Here is a 21,804-nt window from a genome sequence, read left to right as displayed (position 1 = left end):
AAATATCCAAGACTGTTCTGATTCCTAAAAGCAATTTTTTTTTTTTCTTTCACGGTACGCAAAGCCAAGTGTATTTATTTGGTAACAAGCGTCTTTTCTGCTTTTGCTGATTCAAGTAAAGCTTTAAAATTTATAAAGTATCGCATGATCAAAACTCACAGGATGGAAAAACTCAGGAATCGCAAAAGAAGAGCATTGCAGATATATCCTGAAATACTCTTGAGCAAGGTTTCTTTATTCTGCTAGACAATGTTCCTTTTATAATTTCTGTGTACCTTTTTTTATTTTTGCTTCAAATAAAACTTGTTCTAATTTATGTTATTTAAAATACTGCTTTGAACAAACTGGTATTTTAAGCGGTTTAATGAGTTGGATATAAAACAAAGATTTTATAAAGATTCAATATTGAATATGTTTATTTGTCGACTTTATTGTAAAAAGTAAATAATTCAAATAGCATACACACACACACTCAAAGGATGTACTTTAATAAAAGAAGAAGGATGCATAAATATACATGACTGAAACACAGTCGATGGGCTTACATTTCTTTCGACAATGAAAGGAAATCCTTATGCAGAAAGAATGAACCAATTAAAATACTTTCTGTGATACCTTCTTTCTCTTTATTTTTGATATGAAAGGGAAAAAAAAAAAAAAAAAAAAAAAAAAAAAAAAAGAGGAAAATGTTTATCATCATTTTCTTTTCCTTTCCCTCCCCCTTCCCTTTTCTCCCCCTTTATTTTTTTTTTCTTATTTCTTCTCAATGGAATTATGAAAAAGAATTCTTTTAAAGCTATCAATTCAATTCTATCAGATTCAATTACTACCATGACTGATGACTTTTCTTTATCAAATATAAATGATCAACAATTATCACTTGAAAGTACACCTTTGGAGTTAAATAATAATCAGTTAAAAGAACAAGGCTTGATGACAAACGATAGTTTTATAAACAACAATCAAGTGAGCAACCAATCGCGTGAGAATAGTTGCCATGGATATATTGACAATAACAATGCTTTACACAAAAGAAGCCATTCGGGATCATCCATGTTAACTGACAGCATCACTATGATACCCTTTTTAGAAGATGAAGATAATAATTCAAGAGGTTTAGAATAAATACAAAACAAAGCTTTTTTTTTTATTATTTCTTTTCTTTTCTTTTTTTGCTAACTTGTTTATAGTTCATAAACAAGGACGCAGGTCGTCTTTATCCAATTATGAATATTTCATTCAATCATTTCTTCAAAGCCAATTTACATCAAACGTAAAAGAACAAGAAACATCAGACGATACATTTCCTGTTTATCCGACCTTATTTTTGGATACACCAATGGATGCCAAACACGGTAACACTGATAAAAATGATGAAAGTATTGATGAATACAATCATTTTTTTGGTTGTACATCAGTTCCCATAGAAACTGATGGTGAATTTGAAGATTATTTTACATGTAAAAAACAAATCCCCCTTTTTTATTTTCTTTTAAAAATAACACAACCATTTAGTTTGCTCAAGTGCACCTACGAGTAGCTATCTTTCCTCAAGATCTAATCATCATTTGATGGACCAAATAGAGTTTTCACGGTCGACCAAACTGCAACGGTGGTCCATCCCCTTTGAACCCGAATGGTCCGATTGGACAAAGGAGCGAGCTATTTTTCATTCAAATGATGATTGGAAAAACGATCGTTGCTACCCAACCGATCTTTCTTATACATTTCCTCCTACAGTTGAACAGCAAAAGATACCCAAGGTCGCATCCTCTTACAGCTCTTCACCCTCTTGCAGTCACTCATCAAGCAAATATACCCCACCCCTATCAGAGTCCTTTATTGACAAACGCAAGGTTTCAAACGCTACCTCCATCTATCCAACCAGTACCATCAAGTTCAAACTCCAATCGGCCAAACAGACCTGCAGTTTGGAATTACGAAGGATCATTGATGGACTGAACGAATATGTTGAACAAGATCTGTTGAGTGCCAAGCAAGGCATGGACGATCATGGCACTACCAAACATGCAGGAAGGGATCCAGATCAACATGCGGTCTTGTCTGAAGATGTGTACCAGCCGACGCTGTTCATCTTGACTTTGCAAGATTTGATTGGATATGCTCAGTATGTGTTGGATACAGACCTCGAGGTTCTCTTGGAAAGCAAAAATCTGTGTGCGGACATTGTGTCCAAAGTACAAGCGATCGGATCTCACTGGGAGGTCAACAGGGACTGGCCCTGTCGGGAGTGGTACGTGAGGCTGCTACTCTCGGTTGCTGCGCTGAATCGGGTGATTGAGTGGTGGCAGGCTGAACGAGGTATCAGTACAAGTCCGGTTTGGAAACTGTCGACACATCAAGATAATGTCATACAGTGCCAGCTTCAAGAGGATGCCCAAGTAGGACAAAGTAGTACGATCGTCATGGAACTCTCACTCTCTTCTCCAACCGTGCAATATCTTAGCCCAGTGTGGCATGATGTCATAGGGTAATCACATCCACCCCCACTAACTTTAAATTTTAATTAAAAAACATCTTTTTTGGGGAATTAGAACTGAACCACAGTCCATGATTGGCCTCAACATATCCCAACTGTTACTGGCAGAGGATAGGAATGTGTTTGAAATAGCTACGAATGAAATGCTCGCAGACAGCACAAAAACCGCCGAAGTAACATTTCGTGTGATCACAAGCGATAGGAAGAAGCCGATTGAGATGGAAGGGAAAGGAATGTTGTTGCATAACCGTGTTACAGGTGAACCCAGTCACACTATGTGGGTCATGAAGCGGGCAGAAGAATTGGTTACTGAGAAGGAGGATCCTTTATCTCCAGTCAAGATCGAAAAGAGTCACTCTTCCTCTCCTTCTTCCACTGCCCAACGATCCTGCTTTGAGCTTTTAATGAATCTTCCGCCTGAATTATGTCGTATCTGTGAAAGATGGGTCGTCGCTGCTTTTTTTGAACAGCATGCTGAACTCTGTGTTGAAATCCACCGAGCCGAAATGGACATTGTTCACTGCGATGATAGTCTGATCGAACTTCGACATTATATTCAAAGCCTGTGTGATGTGACAGTCAACGAGCTTCATGATATAGAAAACAACGAGTACATGTCTGAAGAGGCAGTCTCGCTAGATGAGATGCTCTTGCTACCCGTCGAAAAAGAAGTGGATGTTGGCCAGATCGAGAATAAGCGTGTTGAGCTCGAAAGATATCAATCATTACTCAGCATCATGAACGTCGCCATATCTCTCAAAACACCTGAACATACCGATCATCATACCGACCTTCTTACTTGTAAATCAAACATTATTGAAATCCTGCTATGGACACCACCTGCTACGGATGATATCGACATCGAATCACTCATCTTGGATACCCAAGCCATCATTCGAGCCAAGGTTGACGCGGTCAACCGCATTCAGGATCGTTTGGAATACAATGAGCGTATAAGGAAAAACTTTCAGCAGCAGGTGATGCACAATGAAAATTGGTCCGAGTTTGTTTCTCAAGAGACCGAAAGGGACACTCTAGAGCCCACATCGATGGTGGAGAAAGAAGGCAGGAAGAAGAACGTCAAGAATCTTTGCTTGTCCGTTGAACCTCTCATGGCCACAGGCGAACGGTCAAGGGAAGGCGGACAGAATTTGAAAAAGACAATTTTCAAAAAGATTCGAGATTGGAAATCAAAAGGCAAGAGTGGTCATAAGAAAGGGACTAACAAGATGCTGAACACAGCGGATGATACTTTGGACTCCACGCACATGGTAGCAACAGAAATCATCGATACCCCACTGGTTTCTCCTAAATTTCTTCATGAGCAAGCAACGACTTCAAGAAAAGGTAGTCTGTCCCAGAGGATTCAATCATCCGCTGGCAAATCGCCATGTTCACCTTTACCTGTACCCATAGCCAACAACAGCAAGACGACACCTCCTAGCATCAAAGATTTTGAAATTATCAAGCCGATCAGCAAAGGGGCTTTTGGTTCTGTCTTTTTAGCTAAAAAGCGAATTACCGGAGATTATTATGCCATCAAATTCCTTAAAAAATCAGATATGATTGCCAAAAATCAAGTGACTAATGTAAAGGCGGAAAGAATGATCATGATTGCCCAGACGGATAGTCCGTTTGTTACGAAATTGTATTATACATTTCAGTCCAAGGATTATTTGTATCTTGTTATGGAATATTTGAATGGCGGTGATTGCTCTTCTTTGATCAAGGTCATGGGGAATTTACCTTATGATTGGGCGCGCAACTACTTGGCTGAGGTTACGTTGGGACTTGCTTATTTACATGGTAAAAACATCATTCACAGGTAATAAACATGTAGGAGAAAGAAAAGAGAAAAACAATCTAAAGCATGTATCTTTAGAGACCTGAAACCTGATAATTTGCTCATTGACCAAAATGGGCACTTGAAACTGACCGACTTTGGCTTGTCTCGTATCGGCTTCTTGGATCGTCGAGTGAGGGACGAATTAAGCCAAGGTTCTCTCATCTTTGCTTCTCCTTCGCCTTCCCATTCTGGAACACCGCCACGATCCCCATCCGTCTCATCTGCTTCTCCATCGGGCGCCGGTCCCTTTTACAAAAACTCTTATTTCAATCTCTTGTTGGAACAAGACAGACATCGACGCGGATCCCTTGCCAGTTCAGTCTCTGGTGGTGAGCCAAGCAGCTTCAATTCGACCAGCCCATTCTCCCATGATATGGCCAGTCATGTCAGCGATGACAGCTACGGCGTCCGACTCTACCGTCAGCGAACCCACTCTGGAAGAACGACGCCCGGGTTCAATCCGATGGAAGAAAGCACCCAAAAGCAGGCCACGGTCGGCACACCGGATTACTTGGCCCCCGAAAGTATCTTGGGGACCCATCAGGACTCCATGGTGGACTGGTGGGCCCTGGGAGTCATCTGCTACGAGTTTCTCTATGGTTATCCTCCGTTTCATGCAGAGACACCGGACAAGGTGTTTGAAAACATTCTGTCAAGATCAATCGATTGGCACGAAGACGAGGTCAAGATACCACCTGAAGCCCGCGACTTTATCGAACGCTTGCTGACACCAGATCCGGATCAACGCCTTGGCAGGCACGGTGCAGACGAGGTCCGCAATCATCCGTTTTTTTGGGGGCTTGATTGGGATCATTTGCTCTCAGAGGCGCCCTCCTTTATACCCCAGCCACTGAGTAAAGAGGACACGGATTATTTTGATACGAGAGGAGCATCGATGCTGATGCAGGAGGATGTAGAGCACCTTGTGATGGAAGAAGTCAAGAGAGCAAAGGCGATCATCGTGGAGCAAAACCCTGAGAGATCATCTTTAGTCAATCAGGAGGACGAGGCATGTCAGCAAATCAGTAGCGATCTGGATTTTGGCACGTTTGTCTACAAGAACCTGCCCTTGCTAGAGAAAGCCAATGAAGACGCTATCCGAAAAATAAGACATGAGAGTATCGCGGCAGCCGCAGACAGTTCAAGAATACCACCTGCCTTTCTGATGGCCATATCGGATCGAAAGAGAAGCTCGATCATTGACAGTCTTGATATGCAAAGCATGTCGACTTCTTTGCCCAGTACTCCCATGCTCACTCTATCGCCTTCTATCTCTTCAAGGCCGGCTGTGACGACAAGCTGTCGGTCGGCAGATGTGCCCAATCCACAACTGGAGAAGGTGAAGAAGTCTTCGATGGATGAACACTGCGGCTTTCCAAAGAGAGTACGGTCTGTGTCTTTTCCCAGTAAAGTATTTGAAAACAAACTAGAGGGTCATCTATCAGAAGATAGCAGCAGTAGTCATTCAATGACAACCCCTGTACCTACACCAACGCATCCTCTGGATTGCACTAACGTGAATGAGTATCCTTTTAGATCAACTAGACCTTTAGATTGTTTAATTGCTGATGATAACCCTATCAGTTGCAAAATACTAGAGACCATCCTAAAGTCGTTACACTGTCGTTGTGTGATTGTACGAAACGGGGCTCAGGCGATCCGTTGTGCTATGGGTGACAAGGTGTTGTTTGATTTTGTTTTTATGGACATACGAATGCCAATCAGTAAGTGAGACCAGACAAAAGATCCACAGGCTGTATTAATCGTTTTTATAGTTGATGGTGAGGCAGCTGCACGAATGATTAAATCCACCAACAACATCAATCGAACTACACCCATCATTGCCTTCACAGCTTACGAACGTACCTTTCAACTGACAAAAATATTTGATGATGTGATCAGTAAGCCTGTAACAAGGGAAGCCATCGTACGATGTATCAAGCAATTCCGTGATTTACCCCTTGATCAGACAATGCAGTGGTCTTTTTCATCTCCTTCCATAGAAACATCCCCTTCATCTTTCATTCACACACCTCAAGAGATACTCTCTCCTCCAGCGACAAAAGAGAAGCAGCATTTACCATACCCCACCTTACCTTCACATCTCATGACGCATCTATCCAAAGAAAAGCTATAGGTTAGATATAACAAGTGCAACTTCATTCACTCATCTTAATATCTTGTCTGTTACACATTAGCCTAACATTATTTTCTTTTCAATCATCTCTATATAAACAGCCTAATCATTGCTTTTTTTTATGGCTTGTAAATTTCCTTGTATGCATGAATCATGTTTAAACATCGGTTTCTTAAAATAACAGCAGCATTTGATCCTATTGATTACAAACTGCTTAGATGCCATGAAGCGGTTCCAAAAGAGGAAGGGAAACGATAAAGAAAAAAAAATTAAAATTATTAAAAAACTTGATTTATTCGATAAAAGAAAAAAGCCATCAAGTAGCTAAAGATGGACGTGGTGAATGAGCAGCGGATGAAGTAGGCGCAGAAGTGAAGGTGGGGACAGGCTCAGAAGCTGGTGGTTGATGTTTGATGTGAAATAATTTAATTTGGGTGTTATTCCATGGACCATAGTTAGATACAGACGAGATGTAAGTATGACCCCAAAGCATGCTTTGAAACCAAATAAGCAAAGGTTCCACCCACTGGAACTTTCGAACATGAACCGGATGAGCAGGCGATGGCAATAGAATATCAGAAAATGAAACATTCTTTATGTATTCAATGGCCTTTTCACTTGTTAAACCCGATTTCTCCAAACGAGGTTTCAAATAAGTTATCAAAGTGGCAACTGTATCCAAAGGCAGATGAGAATGCCAACTGTTTACCTATGATAACTATCAACTTACTGTTCTCTACTATTTTCACATATTCACTTACCCATTCATTTGATGGTACAAATCCGTTCTTTCCTCCTGAAAAATGAGTTAAATTCTCTTGACTCGATGGTGATGGACTTGAACTGCTAGAAAGTGATGCTGAATTCTCTGGCAGTTTGCCTTTTGCTTTTTCTGATATTCCTTCTTCTTCTCTAGAGCCGTCCTTTGCAGGCCTTTCATTCAATGCACTGTTTAGATTGAAATCAGCTAATCTTTTAAACTTTTGAGAGTGACGTAAAAGAGCATAAATGAAATGTGGATTATCTAAAATACAGGTCAAAACAAACAATGCACACAAGTGTTTTTGTGCTTTTACCTGAAAACTGGAATCGAATGATGTTATTGAAAGCTTCTAAAAGGTATTCTATCAATTTGTGATTTGCTTCGTCTGCCAACAAGAAACCAGGTGCTGACATGGAACTGAACAAGGAAAGTAGTTTACTTGAAGCGATGGGTGATAAATGCTTTAAATAAGATGATATGTTTGTGATAGTGACAACTAAAGCTGGGTAGAGTGTAGATAATGTCCCTTTTGATGATGCTATTAACGAAAATATGCTCTAAAAGAAAAAGTTTCAACATAAAAAAAAGTATGGTACAAAAAAGGAAGCATACGAGTATAAGATAATTTGCATATGAACCTTGAAAGTTTGTTATTTTGCAACTAGCTGGAAGGGATGCATGTCCATCAAATGCTTTGTTAATCTTTACACTAAATATTCTATTTGAAGATAATGTTTGAAGCATAAATGCACACATACGAACAAGACCCACTTGTGCTAATCAATTCTTATTAATAAACAATGATGGCAGTTTACACATGATTAGCTTACATGGATCAAGCTTATTCTCATTAGCGTAAAATATCAATACAACCATCAAATCTAATCCTCTTTCAGTTTCCATTAAATAATTACTAAACCTGGTATTTATCTCTAATAATTTCCAACAAAGCATCAGCATTTCCACATGGTATCGAACTCGTTTTAATGATCCAGGAATATAATTATTTAATGGCTATAGTAATGTTACAACACTTTTTTTCTTTTCTGTGGCTGTTTATAATTACCTGCATAGGACTGTTCAAAATTCTATAGATACCGTCGATCAGGAACTGAAAGTCTTGTCCTCTGTGCAACTTTGACAAATAATATTGAAATATATTATCAGTGGATTCTGCCGGTCTTTCTGTTATTCTAACTGGTTCATCCTCATTGTTCGATTCTTGTATCTCTTCTACTGCTACATTTGAAGTAAATTGTTTTGCTGCTGGTGAGCAATAGTCGAGTACAACCAGTAGTATGCGTAAACAGTGAGCAACAAGGGATTCTCTTGGATCAGTAAACATAATATGATTATAAGGCACAACTGTCCAACCCATTGGATTGTATTTACATGACACATTAATCATGCTACACAAGAATGCCAACACCACTTTTTTTTCTATCTTTGTTGTCATATAGTTCAACCAACGATCCTCCTTTGACACAATTTGTGATGGAGCTGTATACATTGACTTTGATAAAAGCACTGTAAGCAATCGAAGTACCTCTGTCCTATTCATATCATTATCTCTTGATGATCCAATCGGTGTTGAACAGCCTACACCTGTTTCCCAAATAACAAAACTCACTCTAGATTCTGTGTTTCCTACAGTAGAAGGTAATGTAAATCCAGCCAAAAATAATGATTTCAAGGTCACTATGCTCTGATTAATTTATATTATCATAATAGTTGTTCTTTTCTTACATAATATCAATGTTTCTCCTCTTGGTGGTAATGTGTTGTATTGTGGTTTTTGGTTATCTGTCTAGTTGGATTTCTTTTATTAAACATCGTTTCTTTTCTTTTCATTCATACGTACGCTTTCCTTTTCTATCAATCGAGGAGTCCAAAAGAACCTGTCTTCCCAATCTGAATGTTCAGAGCTCTCAAATATAAAAGGCATGACGCGAGTTAAAACACGACAACAGTTGAGCAAATGAATATTTTGAATGTTGGATGAATTTAATAAGGAATCCATTTGGTCCATCAACTATAAGAGTTTTAAGTCATTTCATTTTCTCTGTGTGAGATTTAAATTTACTCTATCAATCAATGTTTCCAGATTCTCCATGGCTGTATCTCTTGTTCTCCTTATATCTGAAATACTTATTAAAGTGTATACATCATCTATTGTTTCAGGTAAAGTCCAAAACTATGTTGAGACAAGTGATTTATATTCATCAAGTGATCATTAGTTTTTGTCTTTTTCTTTTTTTGTTCTTTTGTTTTTACCAAAGTCCAATATTCATCCATATTATGTGGAATGTTCTATGATTTAATGTAAGAAAGTATTATTTTATTAATTTCTTTATTTACTCTCTCTTCAAATAAGCGGAACACGCCTTTTCTAAAAGCTAGTTTACTGTCTGTTGTTCCCATATAACTTAAGATAAAATATTGGTAAAGAAAAAAAAAATAATAATAATAAATCAAAAGGTTATCTAAACTTATTCTAGACATTGCGGAAATCAAAATTCTTGCAATGCATTCCGTCATTGACATACAAGTTACACATTAAAGATAACTGATTTTCCAACAAATGACGTGAATTTACAGCTTTTGTAAAGAAAAACATTGAAAATCCATGTTCAATCATGGCTCTTTTTTTTTTGCATAGTTATCTTCAATTACTTGTATACACTGTGTATTGAATACATAAAAAAAGACAAGTAGCCTGAAAATTATATTTGTTATGAGCATAAAAACCAATTAAAAGTATTTTCAGTTAGTTTCTTTTTTCTTTTTCGTTTGTTCAGCTTGTTTTTCATAAACATACAATATGGACACAATGAGGTTTTACAATTTGAGTGAACCACAAGTTGTACAGGGTATAATCACTGGTCAAGAATTTTTACGGTATTTCAATCGGATGAATCTTTACTCATTTTCACGGGCATTTATTGTAGCAGTAGTTTGACTTTTCCATCAATTATCGCTCTATCTATGACCCCAAGAAAAATCAATTTTTGTACCTGGTGGCTTGCTTGTTTTTAAGAGTCATTCCAAATGACAAATGAATTGAACACTAACATATTATATAAACAGTAAATGATTACTGTTGCTTTTGCCAAAAAAAAAAAAAAAAAAAAAAATATAAAAGCTCAACATATAGCTATATTAATTGTATCTTGAGAAAGAATCATATCTTGAATTTTGCTTATTTTTTCTACATGACATGTTTACATTCAAAATTGATACTGGTGCCTATAAGTTTTTTCTAATTTGAACTATGGAGAGGATGTAAGGTCGCCCTGGCTGATTTTTTCACTCTTAAAATTGCCTTCTGACCGATGAAAAAGAATACTTTCTGATGATTCTGAAATAATATCAAATTTATCAGCTCAGCGAGAGCTAAAACACACGATATGATGTAAAGGAATAAGAATGTGATTTTGGGCTGCTGGTTTTAATGAAACAGCGTCGACAGGCCGGATGAGCATTTCAAAGATTTCAATTTTTTTTTAAGTCAGTTTTCGCCAATAATTTTTTTTATTTATTATTAAAAAGGTTTATGAGTAAAAGCTAACCGAAGCCTTCCATTTGGTAATGTATTCCGTCTTTGAAGCTCTGTTAATTGTTGATTTAACAAAGTATGCTTCATCTATTGGAAAAGGATCGTTACACCAATGCTGAATGTAAAAAAGAGGGAAATCGTTAGTCATACCACAAGAAAATCCTTTCAAACAATGGATCGCCTATGTCAAGCATTTTACCATCTTTATTAAACTAATTAAAAAAATACTATTGAATTAAGTCAACTAGTACTCATGAAGCTTTCGCTTTTTAAAAGAAACAGAGCAAGCCGGTAAGTTTACATTTTACAGCTTGTTTCTGAGTTTCACCAAGTAAAACAAAAGCTGAAGAAAGATGATCCGAGACGTAGCGTCGATAGATACAAACTAATGTCCTTATTTACAGAAAGCAATTTTTTCGTGCGTATTTAACCTACTGCAAATGGACTTTTGTTCTGTTTTAGAATAAATGTATATATCGTAAATCAGCTAAGATCTGAATCACAGCTGACCCTATAGCGATTATTTCTGAATTGGAGTTCTTTTTATCTTGGTAGTAACAAGAAGCCTTTAATAAAAACAGTCTTTTTTTTTCGTTTTCATTATTTTTATAAAAAAAATGTCCGCTTTCCAAGATAAATTTACGACAAGCCTTGCGATGTGGTCTCCTCCGGTTGCATCTTCTTTTTATTTTGGTGTAAGCCCAGTAGCACACCAAAATGCACTAGGATATTATCATGAACCAGTTTATTATCCAGCAACATGCATCATTTGTGGGCTTCCACATTATCCAATACCTCATCATAAAACAAAAACAGTCGAAAGGACCCTGATCATACCTACACCTACTCCATATCGGCCAGAAAGACAGATCATAGCAGAGCAAAAAGTATTTGCAGTAAATGAAAAGAGAATACATAGAAAACGTACCTTAAACTATGTGCAAACATTATTCTATCGAGCTTTACTAGTCATTCGCAAACCCTTCATAGTCTCGAGAAGACGCAATATATATCCTTTCAAAAAATCAGTACGATTGATAAAATAGCGTTCAAAATATACGTATATGTTCAATATAAAGCATACTAATAAAAAAAAATCTACTATGTAAGATCCTCCTTTTTTTAAAAAAATAAAAATAAAAATATAATGAAAGTGTTTATATTCAAAATATACATGTGTAAAAGAAAAAAAGAGTGAACAATGCGAAAATAAAATAAATAAAAACTAATGATTATTACAGCAAAACTCTATATCGACAATTTCCTTGGGCGCGTTTGAACTAAGTACATAAGGTTCACTTTTACCAATCACAACATTGTCCTCAATACGAATGCCAATCCCTTGATACTTGCTTGGGAATTTATCATCATATGGAACATATATTCCTGGTTCGATAGTAACCACCATATTTGTTTTCAGTTTACGAGATCTATCTAATTCATATAAATCATGTACGTCTAAACCCAAGTAATGTCCAACATGGTGTGGATAAAGTACTCTTTCCATATCCTAAATACATAGAACAATGTTAATCCTACAAAACATAATATTTCCTATCAGTGACGGAAAGTTTACCCATCCTGTTACATTGAAGCCAATCTTGTAAAGCTCTTCTTTCATTAGTTTTACAGAATGTGAATGAATACCATTAAGAGAAATATTATTAGATTCTGTACACATCTTAATACAGGTTTTGTTGACTGTCAAGACTGCTTGATAAAGCTCTTTTTGTGCATCGCTAAATTTGCCGTTTACTGGCCAAGTACGAGTAATATCACTTGCATATCCACCATATTCTCCGCCACAGTCTACCAAGACGAGATCCTGATCTCTAACATTGGATTAAGTTTACTGTGTCAAAAGAAGTAGTACATTTTTTGTTACTTTAGTTCCATATCATTTCTAACATAGTGCATCGTTAAAGCATTTGGTCCACCAGCAACAACAGGCACGTAGGCCAACGTTGTTGAGCCTCTCATTCTAATCTCATAGTCAAATTTTGCCCACATTTGAGCCTCTGTCATTCCAGGCCTTGTCCATTTCATAGCCTCAACAAAGGCCTTTGAACTGATTAATCCAGACTTTTTCATGACCTCTATTTCACTAGAACTTTTGATCATCCTTAATTCTTGTACTATTTTACTCAGTGGCAATAAGCTTTTAATTCTTAGTCCTAAGATAATTTGCATCAATTCATTCAGCCTTTTCCAACTTTTATTTTTTATAAGAGGACAGAACCCTTTTTTATATCAAACCAGAGCTTCCCCAAAAACGTACCAGGCTCAATCAAGTTTTTTGCACAAGCATCAGAAAGCAAGGTAGGCATATGATCGGGTTTATCCATAAATACATGCTTGTATGATCCCATAATCTGCTTTAAATAGGATGCAAACCTTTTACTCTCAAAAGCTTCGTCTGCTCCAAACAATTCCTTTACACCTTCTATACCCGTGCGTGGACCATCCCACAATTCTTCATCTGCATTCTTTGGTAAGACAAACATCGTTTGTTTGTAGCCTTTTTCTGATTCGTTTTTCTCTGATTTTCAATCAATAGGAATTCTCTCAACAAATCTTTTAAAGAAGAACCTCTCACTCTCCTTTTCTTTTTTTTTTTCTTTCTTTTTTTTTTACCTAAAATCAATGCTGCATCGGGTTCATTGAATCCACACAAATATAAAAAGTCTGTCTTTTGATGATAAGGATAAAAGATATTGTTGGACATATATCGAGTGCCATAGCCCAAACATACAACAGCACTGCTTTCTGGTAATGCCTTTATCAGATTCGATCTTCTTCTTTCATATTCAACTGCTGAAAACCCTGGTGTCACTTTTTGTTTTAAAAAGCATAAATTTTCACTGCATCGGACCAATAATTCTTTCTTACCTTCGCCTTTTTTCAATAGGTTTGGATGTGTCATGTAAGTTGGCTGTCCAAATGTTCTACTGTGTGTTGCTGGTGTGCTGGTATTGTACGATCTGGAAAGATCATACCGCGTAATCGCTCGAGATCTAACGGAATGTCTAAAAACTAAAAAAAAAAATTATGGAAAATTCTTTTGTTTTCAATGCTATTTTCAATTTCTATTTATTTTACCATTTACTGTTAATGCTTTATTAAGTAAAGAACGAAGCATAAGATGTATTTGATGTATAATTGAAAGAAGAAGAAAAAAAAAAAGAAAACAGCAGAAACTATGATTAAAACGGAGGATTTAGGCTTGTATCACGTGAAAAACAATGATAAGCAGAGTTACACGAACGTGTCGCACTCCAGGTTCAGGTACTTTTTCTTGCACACTATTTCTGGAAATTAATGGGACACTTTACAAAAGAACTTTAGTGCACTTAAAAAAATAAACATGAGCCAAGAAAAAAATAAAAATTTCAAGCACTAGCGAATTAAAAAACAAGGCAAAAGACAAATTTTTATTGGTTCAAAATTAGAGTGGCCCAAGTGTTCCAAATGGGTGATTCATTTATATGGGTTTGCGCTCTAAGCAATCGTCAAACTTCTTGACTGAATATCTGCAGAAACCTTTTAGGTCACTAATAAGAATATTGTTGCATGCTTCTCTTATACGCGAAATCAAAGTTTCTTCTTCTAAGAGCACCTCTCTTTTAAGCTTACTCTTGCAAACTGACCAAAATTGTTCAATAGGATTCATTTCAGGAGAATAGGGTGGCAAATGAACACAGCCATAGCCACAGCTTTCAACATAAATCTTTATATCCTCGTGTTTATGTATAGGTGCATTGTCCATGATTAGATAATGCCCTTTAAACTCTTCATGTTGATCCATCATATCCAGAGTACTCGCAATAAAATTGAAGTAATGACCAGTTACTGTACCAACTGTTCGTTTTGCATTATTCATAACTTCTTTGTCTTCCTTATTGCCTTCTAACTTCCTGTTTTTTGATTGAACAACTTTGGGAGCCCTTACTTTTACGTTAACAACGCCATGAGGGGAAATAGCCCCAAGGATTGTTGTCATTTTCGATTTTGTCTTTGTTTTTACAATTGCTCGGGTTCCCACTCGTGACCATGCAAAAGATCGCTTCATGTTTATATGAAAGCCTGCTTCATCAATGAATACACAGTTACTTTCAAAATCCATGTCAGTATCCTCCCAATACTTGACCCAATTGTATCTTTGCTCGATTTTCTCAGGACGATTCCTTTCCTCAGGTTGAAATTGAGCTCTTTTACAACTTATTCTACATTTTGTTCTGGCAAACTCGTGAAAAGCCGACTTAGTAATTTGCAGCCCCATAAATTCGGTCGTCAAACTCTCCATCATCTGGTCAAGAGTCAACCCTGTATCGTTCTCGTCTACTAGCTTTACTAGATACTCTCGATGAGCATCGGTTAACTTCGGAGGTCTGCCAATAGGCCTTCCACTTCCAGGATTTCTCAATTCAACAAATTCGTCTGACGGTTACAATAAAAGTAAATTGACGGTTAATAAAAATACAATTGTCGAGAGACAAGATTTAATTTGTCAGTTAGTGCCAAACAGATTGTCGTTCAAATACGAATATGAAAAATAAAAAGAGGCTTAATCCATAGCGCTTAATACGGTGCTTAACTGAATTACATAGTACCTTCACACATTTCATTTAATAAAAGAGTAACTTTGAATTTTGTTTTAATCTTATTGTTTCTATCTAAGAATATTTTCGATAAATCAAGTATAATTTTATTATTAAAATATGGTTATCAATGCAATTCATGTAAAAAAGAGATCCAAGGGTAAGAGGAGAGATAATGTCGGCATGAGGACATTTAAGAGATGATTTCTTTCGCGAGCCTCTTCTTTTTTTCAAAATCTTCAATTTCCACCAAAATACTTTGACGTTCCTCCATGATTTCCTTGATTCGACCGTCCAATTCATTCAATCGAGCCTTCTTTGTAATGTATTCATCTTCAAGGAGCTACAAACCTTCTTCAAAGACCCTAATCGATCAAGTAAATGTAATAAATATGAAATTCAACAAAATATATGCATTGAGCTTTGCGCTTTGCATAGCTTTTCCACCTTGTTGTGATTGTTGGCTGTGGGCTTCTTGGTTCTGGAGGCTGGGAGGTTGATTCTGAAGGTTAGGGGAATGATTCTAGAGATTGGATGATTATTAGTGGTCGAGACGTAGGCAAGAAACGCGCCATATCAACTTGGCTGTACGTTGTGACAATGCCATTCTTGTTTGTTGCTTTCACCGTACAAACCAATCCATCAATATTCAAGCCCGTGGAATCATAGGTGTTGTAGAAAACAGAGATCATAACATGATTGGAAAAGTATAAGAAGGCAACACTACAGCAAAGGTGAGAGAGCACTCTGTTTATTGCTTTTAATCATTACCTACCTCGACGCGTCATGTTTTGCAATATGAAGTAGGTTAACTGCGTTTTTTTCTTTTAGCATGTTGTATACTTGCAATGGCGTTTTCATCTTTAAACCAGCCCCCTGAAGTTTGACTTGATTTGTTACTCTGAAACAGCTTTTACAGGAGGTTGGATTCATTTTGGCAGAAAAAATTGTGTTATCTGGTAAAAATAAAAAAACTATAAAATTCAATGAGACTTCAAAAGTTATATTTACATTTAATATTATGATATCTGGTATTTATACCCTTTTCATGGAGGTTTAATTAAATCCTTTTCAAGGTACTTTAATTAATTATAGCTGTAGTTGAGTATGAATCAATTTCAGTACGAAGATCTGTTCCAGGTTATGCATTTCTTCAGAGCAAACCCAACAGTCTCTATTAAATTAACTTTAATATCCCGAAATCAAAAAGTTGTCACCCAACGGACCCTATTAGCAGCCCTATTAAAGTTAATAGGTCTTAAAATTTCGCCCAAAGGTATTAAAGTTAATAGGAATTAGCAGACCTATTGTGAAGCTGAAGTTTATAAGGTTTTTATAGTATAAAGTAGGCTTGTTATAAAGGGTTCTTGACTTGAGACCAAAGTTTTGGATAGTGTTTGGTGCCCAAAATAGTAGTAGATTGAATATAAGTTCGCTTGTAATAAGTGACCACAAGATCTTGTTAAGTAGATCAAACTGTTTTGAGTAAAGTAAAATAAAAAGATAAACTAAAAGTAATTACAATGAAGTGTATATGCTTTAAGGAACTTCTTGTTCTTGATGTTAAGTAAAATAAAAGGAAAACAAAGAAATTTACTTTGAGTGATATTTATTATGCACACGTATTTGTTTATATTTTTCTGGATTTGAACAAGTTAGTAGAGAAAAGTCAAAGGCTGCCAAAGTCTGCTGCACTGCGGTACGCTATTATCTTTGGTGTAATGCTATATGTAAATCATCTTAATAATGAATCTTCAACTTTCTCGCTTATATATCATCTCAGAATGTATTCAGTTGAGTTCTTTATACACTGATAATGCAATAAGTTGATGGATGATTGCGTTTTTAGTTTAAATAAAGCTGAGTTTTACTATGATAAACATTGCAAAACAACTTCAACTACATCGCTGAATTTTCTGACATACGAAAATATTCACCAACGCAGTCGGCAGAGTAATCCTGGGTTTTGAAGTGCACAGAGTGATATCCGTAATCATAAGCTACCTGGTGAGTGGCAGCTGCCATTTTCTGGTAAGATAAAAATCTAGCTTTGCTAGTAGTCTTGTACTTATGCTGAAGAAAGTGGTGATCCTCAAGTTAAATGACTTTAATAATACTAATAAATACGCTTCGGCGCATTCTGAAGCGGCAGCAAAAAGTCTTTTTGTCATAGGTTGGTGATTACAAGAAGCCATCTGCAATGAGACGAAAACGATCCCCGATGCGATCTCGGTTGACAACTTTATGACCAGAAAGTGACCTGACATAGTGGGTTTCTTCATCATATTCAAGGTTAAAGCCTTTCAAAGCAAGAAGATAATAATTTGCTACGTTTTGGAACTGCTTAAATTTGCTGCATCGTTCTTCTATGGCTGCGTAAACATCGTCAGAGCTCATGTCAATTTTAAAAAATATAGTGTAGAAATTTTAATAGGGTCCAAGTTAATAGGAACCATAAAGTGACAACCTCACAAAAGGTATTAGCTATTTAACTCCGACCGATTAAATTTAATACTTTAATAGGGACTGTTGGGTTTGCTCTAACTGTAACAAGCAGCAATGGTTTTAATGACATTCCCTACTGTATTTTATTATTAACAAATCATAAAACCGATAATTTATCCAATCAAATATCTACAACAATACGCTTGTAATAAAGTGCTTGCATATAATAACGCGCAGCCATTCATTAAACCGCCTTGTTCAATCAATCTCTTTAGTACACCAAGTGTTATAGAAAAGAAGCTATGGAAATACTTGCTTATAATTTATAATAGATTGGTTATTAACAATACACGAAAAATTTGAAAGATATTCATTGTATATAGAGTGTAGATACGACATTGCATGAATAGCCTCATGACATCGATGGCTTGACTTGTTCCAATAATCACTAATTGCTTACTGTAGCTCTACATCTATTCTGATAGATGAGATTATACTGTTAATCTATGATAGACCAAGAGATTGTACATTGAGTAAGGTACTGCTTTTATTATATAGGTTTGCTAAATATCCAAAGAAAAAACACACTTTGTCACCTAGATGCCTGTCCTACTCTTTATTATATTGCTTTACTACTTAAAAATCAGATTAATACAAGCTACAAGTAACCACTGTCTGGTTTTGATTTTGATTTGTGCTATTCATTGGAATAAACCAATCTGTGAATCGCGTTTGCTTTTCGTTACGATTTGTTACTCCAACTCAAATCGTAAATCATGTGTTGTTGTTTAAACAAAATGAAGAAAACAATAAACACATTTTGACTATTCAAAAAAAATACATATAACTCAACAATTCATAGAAATCAAGGGTCAATGTAACTTTAACTTTTCATTAACATTGGACCTTGATGAATTTATGAGGTTTTGATTTCCTATTGGCAGAAATTATTTTAAATGCCGAAATTGAAACAAATGAGAAAGCTGATTCTTGTTCTATTTGTTTCTTTACGTGTCAAAGGTGTAATGCGTTTGCTATTCTCTTCTGCAATCTTGACTTTATTGCTTACAATAATCACTTTCTCAGGCAAATCTGAAGCAACAGCGCTGACATATAATATTGGTGCCAATGAAAAAGCTTGTTTTTATGTCATGACAGATAAACCCGGTAAGAAGATTGGTTTCTATTTTGCTGTAAGCTCTCTTGTTAAAAGCTTCAAAGCATAAAAGTAACACGTTTATAAAGGTACAACAAGGTGGTTCATTTGATATAGATTATGAAGTGAAAGGACCCAGGGAGGAAATCATTTTAAATGGACAACAAGAAAAGCAAGCCGATTATGTTTTTACAGCAACAGATGTTGGCGAGTATTCTTTCTGCTTTGCTAATGAGATGTCTACATTTGCCGAAAAACTAGTTGATTTTGAAATTCTCGTTGAACATGAAGTCCGTCCTGAATTCAAAAAGGATGCCACCGGAAAGGAACAACCTGCTACTTTGACTGCAATGGAAGACACACTGTTCAGTATATCTGCGTCTTTAAACAAAATTCACAGGACACAAAGATATTTCCGTACAAGAGAAAATCGTAATTCGGCTACCGTTTTCTCCACTGGTGACAGATTATTTTGGTTTTTCATGTTGGAAAGTTTGGCTATTATTTCTATTGCTGTTTTACAAACATTTGTTATCAAAAACTTTTTCAATGTAAAGAAGGGTGGTGTTTAATGTGATTATAATAAAAGAGAGAAAAAGAGACGGTTGTTATGCAGGAAGTAAGAGAACATGCAACGAAAGCTTTCATTGGATTATTATTACTCCCCTCCCCCCCTCTCCTCCTTTTTTTTTAAAAAGAAAAAGTAGTAACCCTGGCTATGAAAATAATCGACATGTACTTTTTTTTTATATGAAAAAATGTAGCAAGTTTTTTTTTTTTCTTCAATTGCTAAAAAGGCTATCCAGTTAACATTGGTTACACATTAGATTTAGAAGCCTAGACCTCTAGGCAAAACTTGATCTAGTGGTTTGATACTCCTAAATCAGACATGATTGAGTTATAAATCCTGAATAAACTAAAAGTACATTGTCCCCTCCCTTTACAAAAATGTGGTTTCTTTAAAAAACAAGGGGATTTTATCCAAGAAAAAAGTTATTTATAGTCATCTGACTGAGTTTGAACGGCTCTTGAACAAATCCAGGTTGCGTGGAAACGAGGTTCGTTTCATTTTTTAATTTCTTTTTATTGATAACAATGGATAAGATCCGCGAGGTAAAAAGGAAATCATTAATTTTCATCAATTGAAGAAAATATCAATTAAACCATATAAATAATAGAAAATAAACTCTATTCGTGCCGAAGCTGATGCTGCCATTGCCAAGGCTGATGCTTTAGAAGCTAGAATTAAGGAACTTGAACAAGAACAAATTCAAAGTGAACGCGAGATAGTCTCATTGACAAACAAGAACAAACAGCTTGAAGACGACTTGGAGGTGGCTCACGAAAAGATTAAAGAATTGAAAGGAAACGAAGAAGAAGATTTGGATGTCAAGAAGGAACATGAGAGTGCTCAACGCAAGATTGCTTTACTTGAGCAAGAACTAGAAGATTCTGACAGGGCTCTCAAGGAATCAACTGAAAAGTAGGTTGAACCTAAAAAAAAAAAAAAAAAAAAAAAGTTAACTCACGAAATGCCTTGCAGTTTCCGTGAAGCAGATGTTAAGGCTGAACAACTTGAAAAGAAAGTTGAACAATTAACACTTCAAATTGCTGAAGAAGAAAAGAAAAACGAAGAACTTGAAAACAAAAATAGAGAATTGAATGAGCAGTTAGAAGAATTCTCCAAACAATTAGATGAAATCTAAACCTAATTGTTCACATTCGTAATAAAGCATGGACCGTTTTATATTTCCTTTTTTTTTCTCCCCTCTATAGCCCTGAATACTTTTTCAATTGATTTTTTTTTTTTTGCTACAAAAAGAGCATAAAAACAAAATGATACGTTGAGTATATATACAATTTTTTTTTATTAAAGCCAAGCGACAAAAAAAAAAGAGAGAGAAGGGCTATTGCACTTTTAGATTTCAGCAAGTTCGCGAAGACGACGAACAGTAGAACGAACGGTAGCAGCAGCAGTTGTTCTTTTAGAGAGAATCAATCAATTGTCTTTCAACTTTCAAATAATAACTTACGAGACGGTATAAGCACCACCAGCCAAGGTCTTTTTACAACCCTTACATTTCCAGATGCCTACAGCAGTACGCTTGACAGCATCCTTACCACAAAAGGTACAAGTGTAGGTGGCATGTTGAGTGATTTCCATCTTCTTTACGGTCTTTCTGAGGGAAGCACCATAACGGGTACCGTATTTACCAGTGATTCCGACCTTCTTAGTACGCTTGGCCTTTTACAAATATAAATTTTTAAATGAATGGTTGCTTTGGATGGATGCTTTTTATTATACCATGTTGTATGGATTATAAGAAAGGAGGGGTTAGATTCCGTGGCTCTTTTGCCATACTAACCCATCCCACTCTTCCCTCAATCTCTCTCCGAAGCACACTTTTCTGTAAAGGGTAAAGATCATACCTTGGTCCGGACAGTGACGTAAGGAAAGTTACAGTCATCTCATTGGCTCATTTTCTCTCTCGTGAAAAAGCAGTGATGATTGGCTTCAACCTAAAGCACCTTTCTCTTTTGCAAAAGGAGTCTTTCTTTAAAATCTTTGGAACTCATCCAATTGCTCTTGACTTTTTTAACCTATAAAATGCCTTTCTATGTAGTTTGAACAAAGTCTGTAAGGGTGCCTTTCATCAAGTGCGATTTATGAGAGTACACGAGTTACAACAAAGATTTAAACTAGGTTCTTTTTTTTTAAAAAGAAAAAAGGAGACATTCAAAAAAGCACACTTCACCTTTTGTAGAGCTTAAATGAGTTGCTGATAGGAATGGTTGCATTATT

General features: G+C 36.2%; 9 protein-coding genes across 9 annotated transcripts; 4 read left to right on the top strand and 5 right to left on the bottom strand.

The window, feature by feature from the left end:
* Positions 1-831: 831 nt before the first annotated feature.
* On the top strand, positions 832-6,483 carry RO3G_05981 (uncharacterized protein; the record flags this gene model as incomplete). Its single annotated transcript, XM_067660571.1, has 6 exons — positions 832-1,114; positions 1,191-1,460; positions 1,516-2,491; positions 2,556-4,325; positions 4,383-6,070; positions 6,122-6,483. 6 exons carry the CDS (start codon positions 832-834, stop codon positions 6,481-6,483), a joined length of 5,349 nt encoding a protein of 1,782 aa, XP_067516672.1.
* A 316-nt stretch (positions 6,484-6,799) lies between these two features.
* Positions 6,800-7,659, bottom strand: RO3G_05980 (uncharacterized protein; the record flags this gene model as incomplete). Its single annotated transcript, XM_067660570.1, has 3 exons — positions 6,800-7,192; positions 7,245-7,507; positions 7,560-7,659. 3 exons carry the CDS (start codon positions 7,657-7,659, stop codon positions 6,800-6,802), a joined length of 756 nt encoding a protein of 251 aa, XP_067516671.1.
* An 885-nt stretch (positions 7,660-8,544) lies between these two features.
* Positions 8,545-9,057, top strand: RO3G_05979 (uncharacterized protein; the record flags this gene model as incomplete). Its single annotated transcript, XM_067660569.1, has 3 exons — positions 8,545-8,548; positions 8,747-8,905; positions 8,978-9,057. 3 exons carry the CDS (start codon positions 8,545-8,547, stop codon positions 9,055-9,057), a joined length of 243 nt encoding a protein of 80 aa, XP_067516670.1.
* Positions 9,058-12,027: 2,970 nt separating this feature from the next.
* Positions 12,028-13,306, bottom strand: RO3G_05978 (uncharacterized protein; the record flags this gene model as incomplete). Its single annotated transcript, XM_067660568.1, has 4 exons — positions 12,028-12,312; positions 12,379-12,634; positions 12,688-12,976; positions 13,081-13,306. The coding sequence occupies 4 exons, from the start codon at positions 13,304-13,306 to the stop codon at positions 12,028-12,030; spliced, it is 1,056 nt and encodes a 351-aa protein (XP_067516669.1).
* A 1,039-nt stretch (positions 13,307-14,345) lies between these two features.
* Positions 14,346-14,871, bottom strand: RO3G_05977 (uncharacterized protein; the record flags this gene model as incomplete). Its single annotated transcript, XM_067660567.1, has 2 exons — positions 14,346-14,353; positions 14,436-14,871. The coding sequence occupies 2 exons, from the start codon at positions 14,869-14,871 to the stop codon at positions 14,346-14,348; spliced, it is 444 nt and encodes a 147-aa protein (XP_067516668.1).
* A 722-nt stretch (positions 14,872-15,593) lies between these two features.
* On the bottom strand, positions 15,594-16,188 carry RO3G_05976 (uncharacterized protein; the record flags this gene model as incomplete). Its single annotated transcript, XM_067660566.1, has 3 exons — positions 15,594-15,743; positions 16,027-16,123; positions 16,172-16,188. 3 exons carry the CDS (start codon positions 16,186-16,188, stop codon positions 15,594-15,596), a joined length of 264 nt encoding a protein of 87 aa, XP_067516667.1.
* Positions 16,189-18,996: 2,808 nt separating this feature from the next.
* Positions 18,997-19,573, top strand: RO3G_05975 (uncharacterized protein; the record flags this gene model as incomplete). Its single annotated transcript, XM_067660565.1, has 2 exons — positions 18,997-19,038; positions 19,091-19,573. The coding sequence occupies 2 exons, from the start codon at positions 18,997-18,999 to the stop codon at positions 19,571-19,573; spliced, it is 525 nt and encodes a 174-aa protein (XP_067516666.1).
* A 523-nt stretch (positions 19,574-20,096) lies between these two features.
* On the top strand, positions 20,097-20,707 carry RO3G_05974 (uncharacterized protein; the record flags this gene model as incomplete). Its single annotated transcript, XM_067660564.1, has 3 exons — positions 20,097-20,114; positions 20,180-20,484; positions 20,545-20,707. The coding sequence occupies 3 exons, from the start codon at positions 20,097-20,099 to the stop codon at positions 20,705-20,707; spliced, it is 486 nt and encodes a 161-aa protein (XP_067516665.1).
* Positions 20,708-20,919: 212 nt separating this feature from the next.
* On the bottom strand, positions 20,920-21,309 carry RO3G_05973 (60S ribosomal protein L37a; the record flags this gene model as incomplete). The annotated part of the gene is made up of 3 exons (XM_067660563.1): positions 20,920-20,983; positions 21,035-21,246; positions 21,307-21,309. 3 exons carry the CDS (start codon positions 21,307-21,309, stop codon positions 20,920-20,922), a joined length of 279 nt encoding a protein of 92 aa, XP_067516664.1.
* Positions 21,310-21,804: the final 495 nt, after the last annotated feature.

The sequence above is a fragment of the Rhizopus delemar genome, genomic scaffold (genome assembly GCF_000149305.1).
Source record: "Rhizopus delemar RA 99-880 supercont3.4 genomic scaffold, whole genome shotgun sequence".
NCBI classification, from domain to species: Eukaryota; Fungi; Mucoromycota; class Mucoromycetes; order Mucorales; family Rhizopodaceae; genus Rhizopus; species Rhizopus delemar.
This window is presented reverse-complemented; position numbering and strand designations above follow the sequence as displayed.